General features: G+C 43.9%; 1 protein-coding gene across 2 annotated transcripts in view; it reads left to right on the plus strand.

The window, feature by feature from the left end:
* Window positions 1-16239, plus strand: part of Smarcal1 (SWI/SNF related, matrix associated, actin dependent regulator of chromatin, subfamily a-like 1) — a 67183-nt gene that overhangs the window by 19111 nt on the left and 31833 nt on the right. For both annotated transcript variants that reach the window (XM_013011202.1, XM_013011209.1), the window contains exons 8-11: window positions 814-1000; window positions 5197-5347; window positions 6640-6798; window positions 9525-9590. In XM_013011202.1, the coding sequence (XP_012866656.1) occupies window positions 814-1000; window positions 5197-5347; window positions 6640-6798; window positions 9525-9590 (563 nt within the window). The remainder of the gene's footprint in view (window positions 1-813; window positions 1001-5196; window positions 5348-6639; window positions 6799-9524; window positions 9591-16239) is intronic.

A 16239-nucleotide genomic window follows, 5' to 3' on the forward strand; every position in this document is an offset into this window, starting at 1 on the left:
GAGGGAGGGAGGGAGGAAGGAAAGAGAAAAACAAGCAGACTGACATGGCTCATAGTACTTAGCTTGCTGAGCCCTACTTTAGAAACTATGCATTGAGCTATTAAATTGCCTGCAGACCATTGCCTACTTGAGCTACTTTACCACAGAGAGCACTACTGCAAAATGCAAAACTACATTCTTACCAGTTTGTGGACTTCATGCAGACTCTGCCTGTTGATCTCCCTATTTGTAAGTGGCACTGTTCTGCCCACCTGCCCTCCTTTCTTTGTCTCTTACTCTCTCTTCTATTTCTCTCTCTCTCTTTCTCTTTCCTGCTGGTCCTGGTGCTTGAACTCAGGACCTGGACACTGTCCTTGAGTGTTTTCGCTCAAGGCTAGTGGTCTACTTTCAGCTTTTTGGTGGCTAATTTGAGATAATCTTATGGACTTTCCTGCCTAGGCTAGCTTCGAACTGCAATCCTCAGATCTCAGCCTCAGCTAGGATTATAGGCATGTGATGCCAGTGCTTGGCAACATTTTAAAAAAGACACTTTTTAGTTCTTTGCAGAATCTGTATAGTATGTCAAATCACTTTCACATTATCAAGTACCCTTTTATTTGTAGAAACTCAGAAATAGAGAGAAAACTGGTTCTGTGGGTTTATATGCTCTGCCAGATTGCCAGTATCAGCCGCTGGTGTGAACTCTGCTTAACCTTCTTGAGAAGGTTTGTAGCATAATTCCACTGCCTGGAATGTATATACCAAACTCCTTTACCTTCCCCCAGATCTTTTGGGTGTTGCCACTGGCTCACATGCCTCTGTTCTTCTTTGCAGTTGCAGAGGTGCGCTGCCTCCCACAGGTTCAGCTGGAGCCTCTGCCCAAGACTGTCACCCTGGCATTTGCTTCTCAGCTGGAGAAGACATCTCTCCATCTCACAGCAGACATCCCCGAGGCCGACCTTTCTGGAGTGGATGCCAAGCTCGTGTCTAATCTGATGCCCTTTCAGAGAGCTGGAGTTAAGTACGTTCTTGATCTTCGTTTCGCTTTCTCTTGCTTGAATTTCATCACTCCATAGCCTGGGTTAAAAGTTTCTCTGTGAACTCTCATCTGGCATGCATGGCTAGAAGCATCCTAGGCTCTAAAATAGCCAGGTGTCCTTTTACTGAAGCCTTATTGTAACGATTGATTTCAAATTCCATGAGTTCACTAGAAGTCTGGATTGCAGGTGTGCAAAACCCAGGAAAGATAGTTACATGAACAGAAAATCCAAGCTATCTAAGATCTCATCAACATTTTCTGTTTTCCCTTTTCAGCATTGTGTTCTTCCTAGTTTGCTGTCTTCTAGGTGCTCCTCCATGTAGCAGCTAGGCATGCCAGGAGCTTCTGGTTGCATTTCATCATCTGAGCAACCCAGCTTGAGCTGATAAATCTGACCTGCTGTGGCTTAAGACTGGTGGTGATGCCATCACTAGTCATGTGACTTAGAAGGCTTGAAGTCTTGTCAGTGAGACCCAGAGATTGGCCTGTCTCTGGAGCCAGAGGTAGGGTCTACCCCATCCAAACTCTGAGGACTGAGAGTGGCTCTTTAAAAGAATGTTCTAGCCGGAAGTGGCACTGTGGCTCAAGTGGTAGAGTGCTAGTCTGGAGCTGAAGAGCTGAGGGACAGCACCCAGGCCCAGAGTTCAGGCCCCATGACCGGACTCCCCCCCCCAAAAAAAAATTAAAATAAAATAAAAGAATGTTCTTGGTATAGAAAGAAAAAGAATGTCCGGCACCGGTGGCTCACACCTATAATCCTAGCTACCCAGGAGGCTGAGATCTTAGGATCACGGTTCAAAGCCAGCCTAGGCAGGAAAGTCTGTGAGACTCTTATTTCCAGTAAACCACTAGAAAACTGGAAGTGGCACTGTGGCTCAAGCAGTAGAGTGCTCACCTTGAGCTGAAGAGTGTAGGGACAGCGCCCAGGCCCAGAGTTCAAGACCATGACCAACAAAAAAAAAGGAAAAAGGATAAAAGTCATGCTCTGACATATCCTATTTTTTCTTAAAGATGCTGAGAAATAGAAATGACAGGTACAAACTTAGTTTTTTCATGAAAATATAGGAGTTGAAGGAACAGAAAGAAGGTCTTGGTGATGTGCCCAGAATATTGAGAGTTAGAGCTGTTGGTAGACAGTGCGGCCGGACACAGAACTCCAGGCAAGGCAAGGAAGTTCAGTTGTCAGTGGGACTGACAGATGTGGAGCTGGCCTGCCTGGAGCCTAGTGTGGTATTGTGGTAAAAGTTTGGCTACTTCACTGGTGGGATTTTTATTTTATTTTATTTTTTATCGGTTGTGGAGCTCATTGAACCCTGTGCCTGGGTGCTGTCCCTCAGCTCTTAAGCTCAAGAGCCACAGGGCCACTTCGGTTTTCTGATGGTTTATTGGAGACCAGAATCTCACAGACTTTTCTGCCCGCGATCCTCAGATCTCAGCCTCCTGAGTAGCTAGGATTACAGGAGTGAGCCACCAGAGCCCAACGGGATGTTTATTTTTGTGTGTTGTTTAGGCATTGCCACACTTTCCATCCCCACAGCCCTTGTTCTGTGTACACCCCTTATCCTCCTTTCCCTACCTCCCATCTTCCTCAGAAAATACACTTTGCAGAACTTCATCTGTTGAGATGTCCTTTGGGCCTCAACTTTACTAGGCTCAGTATGATTTATTCCCATGAATAAACCTTTTCTTCTTCCTGTGTCTCATTCACTAAAGCAGAGGCAATTGCCCAGCCCCACACCCTGGTTTTCAACCTCTGTCTATGGTAGTCAAGCTTTTCATGCTCTGGTAGGAATTCCTAGGTCCACATGGTCAATGCTGGCATTACCAGTTCATCTCAATACACTTAAGAGACTTGTGTGGGACACACAAGTGTGTCACAGGCCCGTGTGACTACAGCTGTAGCAGTGGGACCAGGGCATGGCTAGCTATTTTCATCTCTTTATCTCTCTGTTCAAATAGTCTTTCTTCTAATATTTGTAATTAAATCTAGTTTGTTTACTTTTGCCTCTGAAAATAGAGGCTTAGTCTTGAGCAGAGGGAGATGTTCCCTATTTTTTAAAGTAAGAATTAGATGCATCTTCACATTTATGGAACAGAACTGTTAGAGGTATCAGCTTCTTCTAATAGCTAAATTATCCTATTGAATGAAGCAAGAAGAATTGAGGTTTAAATCTGTTGTTTCTGAAGCATTTTTTTCTTTCATACTGAACTATAGAAAATGTGTTTAACTGTATTTCTTTTATTCATGCCTTTTCTTTGTTGCCTTTTTTCCCCAACCCCCTTAATTGGGTACCTTAATACAGGGAAAAGGGAAAGAACATGAAATTCAGGGATCCTTTCTCATTTAATGATGTCTAAATGGGCCAAATCATCTGTAACTTATAGACAGTAGAGACAGGGGCACTTAGAAGGGCTGGGTATCTGTGGATTTTGTTTATTGGGTGCTATCTATCCTACCTGATCACCAATTTTACACATCAGGAAATGTAATAAGACAGGAATCCTCTCATACCTGCCTCCCCCTTCTCCCCCCATTCATCTGTACTGTGGGTTGATCATAGAACTATCTAGAAGAGTTCATGGAGGGAGGTGTGCAGCAGGAGGCCTACTTGTTCTGAGGAGGGAAGTAGTACCCTACTAGGGTCCTGCCTTCCTGGGAAGGGGGGTGTGCTGACTAGGGAGAGGGTGCCTTCTCTCACTGTGGCTGATGTGGCTAATAGAAGAACATCGTCTGACATGACACCTGTGGCCTACACCCTGCTGAGGTACTCCCTCTGGTCTCCAGAGTTGTTGTTCTGTTTTTTCCATTTTAGGAAACAAGATTTCCAGGCAAACAGAAATTCTTATGGGCCCATACAAGCTGCTGATTAGAAGAGGTGATTTTCTGAGTTGGAAGGAAAGAAAAAGAACTCTTCCATAGACTTATCACCAGGGTCCTGAACAAGAATTACATAAAAAGATGTACTTCTTGAAGCAGGGAAGCAGATGCCTGCCATTCCAGATCCTTTTAGCATCATAGTGATTTAACTGAAGCAAGTCATTTTACTGTCTGTACCCTGGTTATGTCTCGCTTTGTGCAATGATGGTTATAATAGAAACATTTCCTAGTATTTAGGAAGGGACTACACACCATTTTAAGTACTTTGTATTTTCTTTAACTGCTCTGTGGGGTAGGCAACACTATTATTTCTATCTCATTGCTGAGGGTGTGTAAAGGTATATGAACCTTTATGGTGGAATTAGGATCCACCCCCAAACCAATCTGGTTCCAAAATAGTGGGCTCCAGCCTCATCTGCAGACTATTAGCAAGGCTTAGTGCACTTAAGGGCTTTAGGCTCCTGGAAGCTGCCAGTTCCTGAAAAACCCTGTTCAGTGCTAAGGCCATGCTTCCTCTGAGACACCTGGCTCCTGTCATTCCCTTTTCTCCAGCATTTCCTGCCAGCTCTGCCCTGTTCCTTTATGCATACAGAGTGCACTCTGACCTTCAGAATATCTTACTTCTAATACCACCAGCTCTACTTTCTTTTTGCTCTTCCTGGGTATATTCTTCAAGGGAACCATAGCCCTGGTTGTGGACAGCTTATCACACCCTATTGTATGTTGCCCTGGGCTGCTTGTGCTTGGTTCAGGCTGATGTTTCTTTTTTTTTTTTTTTTTAATTTTTTTTTGGGTCCGGTCGTGGGGCCTGAACTCTGGGCCTGGGCGCTGTCCCTCAGCTCTTCAGCTCAAGGCTAGCGCTCTACCACTTGAGCCACAGCCCCACTTCCGGCTTTTTTCTGTTTGCTTATGTGGTGCTGAGGAATCGAACCCAGGGTCTTGAGCATGCAAGGCAAGCGCTCTACCACTGAGCCACCTTCCCAGCCCCAGGCTGATGTTTCTTACTGAAACCTCCTCCCTCTATTCTCATGACTCATTTGCCTTCTAGAGCTCCCTGCACGTCTTCTTCATTCCACGTCTTCCCTATCTTGAATGTCTTTCTCATTTCCTTTTATTCTGCACCCCTCCTTGGCTCCTTTCTAGTTCTCTTCAAGGAGAGTTTTGCTGTGAGAAGGGCCCATGCTAGCTGGTGTAACAGCCAGCAACAAGTGATCCCCTTCACTCTGCATGAGGCCAGGCTACCTAAAGTGGATGGGGCAGAGCATTTCCTGTGCCACTTACTTTCCCTGTCTGCTTGTAGTTTTGCTATAGCCAAAAGAGGCCGCCTGCTGCTTGCCGATGACATGGGCCTAGGGAAGACCATCCAAGCTATCTGCATAGCGGCCTTTTACCGGAAGGAGTGGCCGCTTCTTGTGGTGGTGCCTTCCTCTGTGCGCTTCACCTGGGAACAGGTAGGTTTTCTTTGGTTTGGAATCTTTACATCTAGAACATCAGAATAACACTTTGGAGACAAGGCCTGGGATCTTGAAGGGCAGGGAGAGAAATAACTGGCCCCTCAGGGTAGGCTTAATAGTTTTCTGAATTAGTCAGGTTATATCTCCAGGGAAGAAAGTCAAAAAGTTACCAACTGAGTGACATATGCCAGTACCTCAGCAGATACTTGCAGTACCTCTGGCCCCTGGGAATAATGCCTTCTATCTGTGACACATTTCAGTTCCAGATTATCTTCACCTCCTTTGTCTCCCTTAGTCCCATGAGACCACAGGCAGCCATTTCCTTTACAGTTGAGCAAACTGACTTTCACAGAGTTGAGTGCCATGCCTCAGGCTAATGAGGAGCAAAGCAGGACTTGGTTAAATGTAGAGGGTGGTGTGGTGGTATGTTCACTGTCAACAAAATAACCAAATGGATGGAAGACCTGATGTGAACATTGAGTCATCAAGTCCCTGAAAGACAACTCAGTGAAAAAGGAAGGCCTAGCTTATCATCCATAGCTCTTCTAGGCTGTAGGCAACTGGTGTCAGCCATCAGTTTCCTACAGCTTGGCTTCTTCCTAAGGCCTCTGTGCAAAGTTCTTTGAAACAGTATTTTATTTTTGTCCTGGCCTTGTGATCTGGATTCTGCCAGTGCTGATAGAAAGCAATCATTGAATGCATGACTCCCATGTATTAGATTCCTCAGCACCACAGAAATTCCAGGGAGCCATCACATAGATGGTTCTGAGCAGGGCCAGGACAGAGAAAAGGCCAGCATCTCCAGTGTCAGAACAGTGTGGCCCAGGCAACACAGGGAGAATCTGCATGCTTAGAGGCTGATGTGGAGACACCTGAGGGCCTTCGGAAGGGGCCAGGTTACTGACATAGATGTTCTCATCATTATTAATAAACATAGTTTGCCTTCAATGTACAAGCCTCTTCTGGGTCCTTCATAAAATTCTTACAGGAGTCCCACTCTAAAATAATATTCTGCTGCAGCAGATACTTACTGTCTAGTTAGAAATCAATGGGATGAAGCAGACACACAAAGTGCCTATTGGCAAAGGAGGGTACAGTGGGTCATGGGTGCAGGTAGAGACGGCCAGAATTCCAGCAGGTGTACGAGGATGTGGAGGAGAGACCTGAGTTCATTTTAGGGAATGTTCTAGTTTGTTCACGTTGACAAAGTGCTGTTGATGATGTGGGCTGCAGTCACAGCTGGCAGCTGCTGTCACCATCATGACTTTGTTCTTTCCTGTCACCATCAGGCCTTCCTTCAGTGGCTGCCATCTCTGAACCCAGAGGATATCAATGTGGTGGTGACCAGAAAGGGTCGCCTGACAGCCGGCTTGGTCAACATTATCAGTTTTGACCTTCTTAGCAAGTTGGAAAAACAGCTGAAAACCTCTTTCAAAGTTGTTATTATTGTAAGTGACTTGGAAAAACCTTAAAATACTTTATTTCTTAAAAGCCCCAAGGACTAGCAGGGCGCTGGTGACTCACGTCTGTAATCCTAGCTACTCAGGAGGCTGAGATCTGAGAATCGCGGTTCAAAGCCAGTCCGGGCAGGAGAGACCGTGAGACTCCTATCTCCAATAAACCACCAGAAAACCGGAAGTGGCGTTGTAGCTCAAGTGGTAGAGCACTCGCCTTGAGCTGAAGAGCTGAGGGACAGCGCCCAGGCCCAGAGTTCAAGCCCCACGACCCACCAAAAAAAACCCCAAGGACTTTGGTAGCTGTGATCTCACTGAGCCTTTCTGTGTCTCTTGTGGAATGGTGTTTCATTCCTCTCAAATAGTGGTTCTTAAACCAGACTGTGTTAGCATCTCCTGGGGAGCTTTTTAAACTGTTGGAAAGGATCTGTGCTAGGGTTCCTAGCCCATCTCTTCTGTACTATGAGGCCAGGTAGAGGTGATTACCTGGACACCAGACTACCTAGGGCTCCAGGGACTGAAATAAAAGTAAATTTTTGTCTTTTTTTTTTTACTTGAGTTACTTTTTGAAAAAGAAGGTTGTAGGGAGCCCTGCTCTCAGATTCCACAGCTCATGTTTCAGTGACACACATTTCATGAGGAACATCTGGGCTGACTTGGTACCCAGCCACTTGTCACTACTGAATGGGTTGAAATAGTTCCCAAATAAAAACATAGTGGGAGCATAGGGTGGGAAGGCAACACAATTGCTGACCTCTGGGAAATCTCTTATGTTCTAGACCTGAGAACCACTGAGTTCTTAGCATAAGTAAATAGAAACAAACATGTTTTTCCAAAGCTATAGAGGTAATGAGTCTGTAGGGGAGTCATTTCTGGCTTGGCACAAATTCAAATATGGCTTTGAATAAAGTGTCAGGATTTTTTAAGTGAAAAGAAACTCAAGTGAAATGAAAACATTAAAAGAAGCATCCCAGGATGGTGGTGTTAGTTTTCTAGGATGTGTGGAGAACAATGCCTTCATTTCCTGTATGTTACCATTTATTAGAACTTCATATCTAATCTTCCCAGTGCCCTGGGAAGTGTTTGCCTTTATTCTGGGAGCTAACTATCTACTCCTCCACTGATGAAACTTGACAGTGAGAATTTTTTGCCCATAGACATCAAGCTGGAGTGTCATTGACTCAACCTGCTTGTATCTGGTTTCAGAATCCATGCTTTTCTGTTTCTGGTTCATCACTTTACCTGCCATTTGATTTTGGCAAGTCACTTACCAGGAGTGTTGGCTTGTTCTTCAGTGATGTCCTCTTGTGGTTTCAGAGATTCCTCATAGGAAGCGATGAAGTGACAGCTCTGTGTGACACCCTTAGAAGAGGCTTCTGATTGTGATGGCTTGTGATTTGGCCCAATGATGCTGCGTTTTTACCCATTGACCAAAGTGCCTTTCATAAGCTTTGTACTTCTAGTGATTTTTCTTTGTAAATGCCTCGTCTGTGGTTTCCATGAGGCTTCATTGTAAAATCAGACTACGAATGTAGCACCCCAGGCTTCTGTGTTCTATGTGCTGTTGATAGTGGGGGGGGGGGAGTTGGGGGACAGGACATGACACACATCTCCACTCTTCTCTGCTGCTCTGCTGTGCTTTTGAGTCCTTTTGTTCATCCAAACTGAAATGGAACGGAATGGGGTTGGGGGAGGGTTTAGAGAGTATCCTCAAGGACAAAAATGGGATGTCTCCGGTATTCTAGTCCCAAGGGAGCTCACTGAGTGGCAAGACTGTTCTCAGGGCTGCCATGTGTTAGTCTACTTAAAACTTTTAGGCACCTGAAATATTAAGGATTAGCATTATAACCATTTTACAGATGGAGAGGTTGGCACCATGGAAAGGTCACTTAGTGACTCAGAGTCATGTAGCAAGGAGTCAGAATGTGCCAACCTAGAAGTTTCTCCCCAGGCACTAATAACATATTAGTTATTCAGCTGGGTTTAGAAAATATGAAAAATTCTATGCTTGCTTACACAGAGAATACAGAGCTGCAAACAGTCAAATTGCATGTTCTCCACATAGCAGTCAGACACCTTGGAGGACAGAAATCACAACATCTTCTCCTTCCTCTTCTCGTTTTCCCATAGTGCTTTGTGCACACTGCCATGGTGACAGTACTGATCATCTGGGCAGTTGTCAGCGTACCTGACCTTGCTCTACTTGGAGCACAAAGGGCAGGCTCTGGACCCAGAGCTTTGTACAGTAGGTTTTCAGCACTCTCTTTGTGTTGGTCCTGGGGCTTGAATTTGGGGCCTGGGTACTATCCCTGAGCTTTATCACTCAAGGATAGCACTCTATCACTTTGCGCCACAGTGCCACTTTCTGGTGGTTAATTGGAGGTAAGAGTATCACAGACTTTCCTGTTCAGCTGGCTTTGACCTCAATCCTCAGATCTCAGCCTCCTGAGTAGCTAGGACTATAGGCCTGAGCCCCTAGCATCTGACCTATCAGCACTCTTGACTCTTGTGTCATGCAGATGTGAGAGCTGCTGAGAGAGGTGGGGCGGGGGCTTACTATCCTCATTGTAAAGTGGAAAACTGTCCTCAGAGAGATGAAGGGACTTGTACAAGCCCTGAGCCCTGGGTCCTTTCCTAGACCTGGCTGAGGTCAGGCTTAAGGTGAGCTCTCCAGCAACTCAAGACTGTTTCTCATTCATGCGTATGGCTGTTTCTTTCAGGATGAATCGCACTTCCTCAAAAATAGCAAGACCGCACGCTGTCGAGCAGCTGTTCCCATCCTAAAGGTGAGTGCTGCTGGGAATAGACTTGGGCCTGTGCCCACTGGGCTTGAGATCCACTGTCATTGGCCCAGGCATGTAGATGACTTGTCAGGGCAGACTGCTGTGAGCTGAGGGCTGTGCTCAGTGTTGCTTCCAGCATCCTTCCTTAGGGCTTGCATGCCTGGTTCAGTTTTTCTTCTGGACATCCTGCTAAGAACCCAGCAGCCCAAAGGAAGACCTGTTGAGGATCACAGGCTTGGTTGAGACTGGACTTTAGAATCCTATCTAACAGGAGGGGGCCTGCAACAGTTTGTCCACTAAACAGCTCAGGAGAAACTGAGTCACCCATTGTGGCAAAGCTATTAAGGTGCTGGAAACCCAGGAGGTGAGTTATTCAAACCTAGAACCAGGCTAGGGCCAATGGGCATCAGCAGGAAGCACTGTAAAGCTGAGACATGCCTCGTAAGCCTGCCTATTTTCTTACCTTTGAAGTAACTGGAGGGCCATCCATGGACATTCCTTTCTGTGGGGGCTTCTACCTGTCCCTGAGCAAGCGGGCTGCTGTGCTGGCTTCAGAGCAGGTGCCTACAAGGAATAGGGTCCAGTCTTTCTCTCCATATATTGTTGTGCAGCTTAGATTCTATGTTCTGTCTGACAGGCTCACACTTGTGTATCCTAGTCCCCCACCCCTCACAGTAGGGAAATTTCCTTTCCTCTTTATTTTCCCCTCTTAAAATTTGGGTTGGGAGAATATGAAAGTAGCATTTTCCCTTAACCAGTTAGCAGTCTCTCACAGAAGACTGGAGGAACCATTTTGGTTGGTATGGACTAAGCAGACAACTGAGAGCGTATCCTATGCTCACTCTATTAAGGCAGGCCTTGTGTTCCATGAGTGTTTTCATATTGCAGCTTTTATTGCTTAAAAGAAGCTTTTAGTTTGACTTAAACTAAGGCAAACAAGTTTACTAAATAATGGCAAAGTTTAAAGCCAGGTGCTAGTGGCTCATACCAGTAATCCTAGCTACTTGAGAGGCTGAGATCTGGGTATTAGGGTTCAAACCCAGCCCATCAGGGAAGTCCATGAGACTTATCACCAGTTAACCACCAAAAAGCTGGAAGTTGAGCTGAGGCTCAAGTGATAGAACACTAGCCTTGAGCAAAAAAGAAATAATGCACAGTTTAGCGCTTGAAAATGAACTTTATTTTCTCATCTGCCCCCAAAATACATATATATGTTTACTCATTTCAAGTTGTAATTCCCTAAGGAATAACAGTTAACATAATTAATATATTTTTGAAGGCAGGGTTCTGTCACATGCTTCAAACCTAAAATTTAGTCTTTCACTTAAAAAGCTTGGCTCTGTGTTAGTATTGCCTATAAATATTTATATGTCAATAGTCATTTATGGATATCCATAAATGAAATGTTTTGCCCTGGGGTAGTGACTCATCTTTTGGGAGGTGTTATTTTCGTAGAAAAGTATTCCTACACCTTGGTACCAATATTATGGCCACAACTAAGACTAATTCTCTACTCCTGATTGTCTAGACAAAAGAAAGTGCGTAATAGATAGATTATATCATTCAAGTTGTGATATGAAAGCTTATTAGCAACTAATATAGTCATTGCCTGGATTCTCTTGGGGCTTCTTTTTTTTTGGTTGTTTTTTTTTTTTGTTCGGTTGTGGGGCCTGAACTCTGGGCCTGGGCACTGGGCGCTAGGTACTGTCCCTGAGCTCTTAAGCTCAAGACTAGCGCTCTACCACTTGAACCACAGCACCACATCAGCCTTTTTCTGCTTATATGGTGCTGAGGAATTGAACTCAGGCAAGCACTGTATCACTGAGCCATCTTCCCAGCCCCTCTTGGAGTTTCTTAGTGGGTTCTAGGCCATGTGTCTCTGGCTAGACCTTTGGAACCATCATGTACATCTTTGACATCTTGGGTATGCTTCAGAGTGACACTTTTAAAACAAGTCTTTAAACTGCACACACACACACACACACACACACACACACACACACACACACACACAGCATTTGCTGTAGGAGTTCAGAAAACTAATATCATAAAAATAGGGTTCATGAACGTGACCTGCTGTTCATGAATGTATCTCAAAGTTTACTCACTTCTATAAATTTGCTTCCTCTGATACTCAGCAGCAGATTTTTGCTGGATGTTTTCTAGATCAGAGTTGCTCAGCCTAAGCATGGGTAAACCCATTGACATTTGATGCCCCATGATTCTTTGCTGTGGGGCTGTCCTGTGCATACAGGTTGTTCAGTAGCATCCTCGGCCTTTACCCACTAGATGCCAAGAGTACTCCTAGAGTGACAGCAAAATGGTCTCCAGATGTCAAATGCAAAATGTCCCCTGTGGGGAAAAAATCATTCCCCACCCATCTACTCCCTGACTCCCACTGAGAACCATTGAACTAAATCCTCTAAGAAATTAATTTGAATGCATTTAGAATAAGAAGATACTTGCCACTCGATTGTTCCTTTAGTGTATGCTTATTACAGAACTATAGTCTGATCATTACATCACATTTTCAGCCAATGTGCTTCAGGATTTTATCATATAAACTGATATAACAGGACTAGGTCATATCCAGAAAAATGTAATTTTATAAATGACAGCAGTATTACAGAGAACACATTAGGTCAAAAGAAACTGCCAGGCTGGAGGATGGGTCAAGGGTACAGTGCCTACAACAAAGCCCTGAGTTCAAACCCCAGTACCACGAAAGAAAGAGGAAAAGAGAAAGGATGGAGGGATAGATGGAGTGGGGAAGAAAGAGACTAGTGACATTGTCCCTCAGGAAATGAGACATCATTCTTCCCCCACAGTACTATTATCCCTGGGCTACTAATACCAAGCAGGGTGGTTCTATTTTTATATATAAATATATGTAGGCAAGACAGAACACTATAAAGAACAAACTTTAAATCTTTTGAAAACCACCATTAAGTTTAATTATTTTTGTAACATGTCAGTTGTGGGGAAGATCTTTTTTTTCTTCTTTTTCTTTTTGATGCTAGTCCTAGGACTTGAGCTCAGGGCCTTGGCACTCTTTTAGCTTTCTCACTCAATGCTGGCACTTGAGTCACAGCTCCATTTCTGGCTTTTGTGGTGCTTAATTGGAAATAAGAGTCTCACAGACTTTTTTAAAAGCCCAGGCTGGCTCCAAACCGTGATCCTCAGATCTCAGCCTTCTGCGTAGGTAGGATTGAAGGATCATCTTTTTTTTCATAATAATTTTTATTGAGATTAAATGATTACATAAATTTCACAGTATTGTAGGATAGTGATACTTAGTTAAAATTACAAACACATTTTAACCTTCACAAGGCAAATTGCCATTATCTTGGCCTATAAAGTTTATGAATTCTACAAGCTTTAACAGTACAATTATTTCTTCGGCGTTGGGTGATATCTATATTTCTCTTCTTTTACTTTGTGTTAGCTGTTCCCTCTTTTTCTCTCCTTCCCTCCCTCCCATTGCTGCCCTTGAGTCACTTAGTTCATTTTCATGTCCAGTGCAGCTGATGTGCCCCTCTGTTGTATTTTTTCCCATTTCCCTCTGATTCTGTGCCCTCCCCCTAGCCTCCCTCAGATGTGTATAATATATATAATTTATGAGGTCAAGAACATGGAGTCATTTAGAAATTATATGACAAATTAACTAGATGCCCTTTGTTTCTTTTTTCTTTCTTTTTTTCTGGGGGTCCGGTTGTGGGGCCTGAACTCTGGGCCTGGGCGCTGTCCCTCAGCTCTTCAGCTCAAGGCTAGCACTCTACCACTTGAGCCACAGCGCCACTTCCAGCTTTTTTTCTTTTTGCTTATGTGGTGCTGAGGAATCGAACCTAGGGCCTCATGCATGCAAGGCAAGTGCTCTACCACTGAGCCACCTTCCCAGACCCTCCTTTGTTTCTTTAGCCCTATTTACTTTGTTGTATCTCCTTGCATTTTGGATTTACCATCCATATATCAGGGAGACCGGATGCTGTTTGTCTCTTTGATCTTGTCTTACCTTGCTCAGAATGATTTGCTCTAGTTCTATCTATTTCCCTGCGAATGTCATTATTTTGTTCTTTATAATGGCTGCATAATATTCCATTGTATATAGGTATCACAATTTTTGGATCCATTCATCTGTAGTGGAGCATCTGAGTTGTTTCCATATCTTGGCTATTGTGAATATTGCAGCAGTGAACATGGAGGTGCATGTGTCCTTGTATCTTTGTCCCTGTGGCTCAGGGTAGATGCCTAGGAGTGGTATGGCTGGGTCATAGTGGAGGTCTATATTTAGCTTTCTGAAGTGCCTCCAGACTGCTTTCCAAAATGGTTATATTAGTGTACTTTCCCACCAGCAATACAATAGGGTTAAGATCATCATTCTTTTTTTTTTTTTTTTTTTTTGTCGGTCATGGGGCCTGAACTCTGGGCCTGGGCGCAGTCGCTCAGCTCTTCAGCTCACAGCGAGCGCTCTACCACTTGAGCCACAGTGCCACTTCCAGCTTTTTTGCTTATGTGTTGCTGAGGAATGGAATCCAGGGCCTCATGCATGCAAGGCAAGTGCTCTACCACTGAGCCACCTTCCCAGCCCAGGATCATCATTTTTAATGACTGGAACATTCCATTGTACACACATATCCTGTAGTTAAACCTTCAGCACTTGGTTGTTTCCCTTTCTTGCCATCACAGGTAATTCTGCAAGTGAAAATCATCTTTCTTTATACTTGCTTGCTTATTCTAGTAGGACACATTACTACAAGCAGAATCTCTGGATTGGCTGTCATGTTTCCTTCTGGAGGCCTCTGACATCCAGACTGGCCAGATGTAACCATTTTCGTTCCTATGCAGCCTGTGTTCAAGGGTCTTTACCCTCCTATGAACTTTGAAGATTATGGTCATTAATTGAATATCAGAGTATATGTTTCAGTTTTTTGTTTGATTTATTTGCATTTTTTGTGCTACTGAGATTTGAACCCAAGACTAGGACTTTCTAGCAGGTATTCTTACACTTGAGCCATATATCCAACATTTTTTGTTTTGTTTCTTTTTTGAATATGGGTCTTCCTTCCCCGCCAAGCCCCCACCCCCACCCCTGCGACCCCCTCTGCCCAGGTTGGCCTGAACAGCAATCCTCCTATTTCTTCGTAGCTGGGATGACAAGTACATACCACCGTACCCAGATTTTTATTGGTGGAGATGGGATCTCTTAAACTTTTGTCCAGGCTAGTGTTGAACCACAGTCTTCTGAGTTTCTGTCTCTTGAGGTCCTATTTTTTTTCCCCTCATGTGAGGCTACAGGAGTTCCCAAGTCCAGTCTATTCTTGTCTGTTCCCTGAAATTCAAATTCATTACAGAGCTAGACTTAGAAGGAAATTATTGAAGCTAAATTCTTTCTCTTGTGTTCTCTCTCTCTCTCTCTCTCTCTCTGTCTTTCTCCCTCTTCCTCTTCCTCTCTCTCTCCCTCTCTCTCTTTCTCTCTCTCTGGTGCCATTATTGAGGCTTGAATTTGAGGCCTGGGATCTGGCCCTTAGCTTTTTTTGCTCAAGGCTGATATTTTGACACTTAAGCCACAGCTCCACTTATAGCTTTTTCCTAGTTATTTGGAGATAAAGGTCTTCATAGACTTACCTGCTTGGACTGTATTCAGACTGTGATCCGTAGATCTCAAACTTCTTGAGTAGTTCAGGCATGAGCCTCAGGGACTTGAAGTCTAATTCCTAAAGGAAAATAGTGTATTTTACAGAGTAAAATCACCTACCTTAGTATTTAATTTTTAGGCTATCTTAATAATACCTCTATACAAATGATGCATTCCTTATAGCTCTGAATAATATGACTTTAATTAGTTACAAATTACCACTTGCTGAATTATAACATCTTGGTATTTTGAATCAAGATGCTGGTAATCAGTTTTCATCCTGTCTCTTACCCAAGGACTGCCTCATATGTGGCATCATAATTTTAGAGAGGTGGTACTGGCTTAGTTTGAAAGTGCTCTGTGACCATGCAAATGACCTTAGTGAGGTCACTACCCTTCAGGCTTTTACCCTTTAGGTAGTTAGCTAGAAGAAACCAGAACATTTGCTAAGTATCACTGAGAGATAGGTGGCCTTTGGCTGGTCCTGGGAACAGCTCCTGGTCTGCAGTGGCCATCTTGGGTTGGGCTTTTGTTATGGGGGAGTAACCCCTCAGATGCCTTGTGAAGAGTAGAACTTCTTTTTTTTTAAATGTAACCATCCAGTGTGTTTACTTGTAGATTTATAGGCATATTCTAGTTACCACAAATGGAAATCGCGTAACCTGTGTTTCTTTGGGTCTGGCTTACTTAATAGGATTTTGTCCAAGTCTTTTCTATTTCCTTGCAAATGGTACAATATCATTCCTTCTGATGAGTGAGTAGAATTCCATTGTGTGTATATATCACATTTTCTTGATCCATTTGTCCGTTCAGGGGTGTCTCGGTTTATTTCATATCTTGGCTATGGTAAACAGTGCTGCAGTGAACATGGTTGTGCTGGAAGCTTTAGTGCAGCCTTGTTTGTGTTTTATTGGATAAATGCCCAGAAGTTGGTTTGCTGGGTTATAGAGAAGCTCTATGTTTGGTCTTTTGAGAAACCTCCATACTGTTTTCCAGTGTGGTTGAACAAGTTTACAT

The sequence above is a fragment of the Dipodomys ordii genome, unplaced genomic scaffold (genome assembly GCF_000151885.1).
Source record: "Dipodomys ordii isolate 6190 unplaced genomic scaffold, Dord_2.0 Scaffold1, whole genome shotgun sequence".
Classification (NCBI taxonomy): domain Eukaryota; kingdom Metazoa; phylum Chordata; class Mammalia; order Rodentia; family Heteromyidae; genus Dipodomys; species Dipodomys ordii.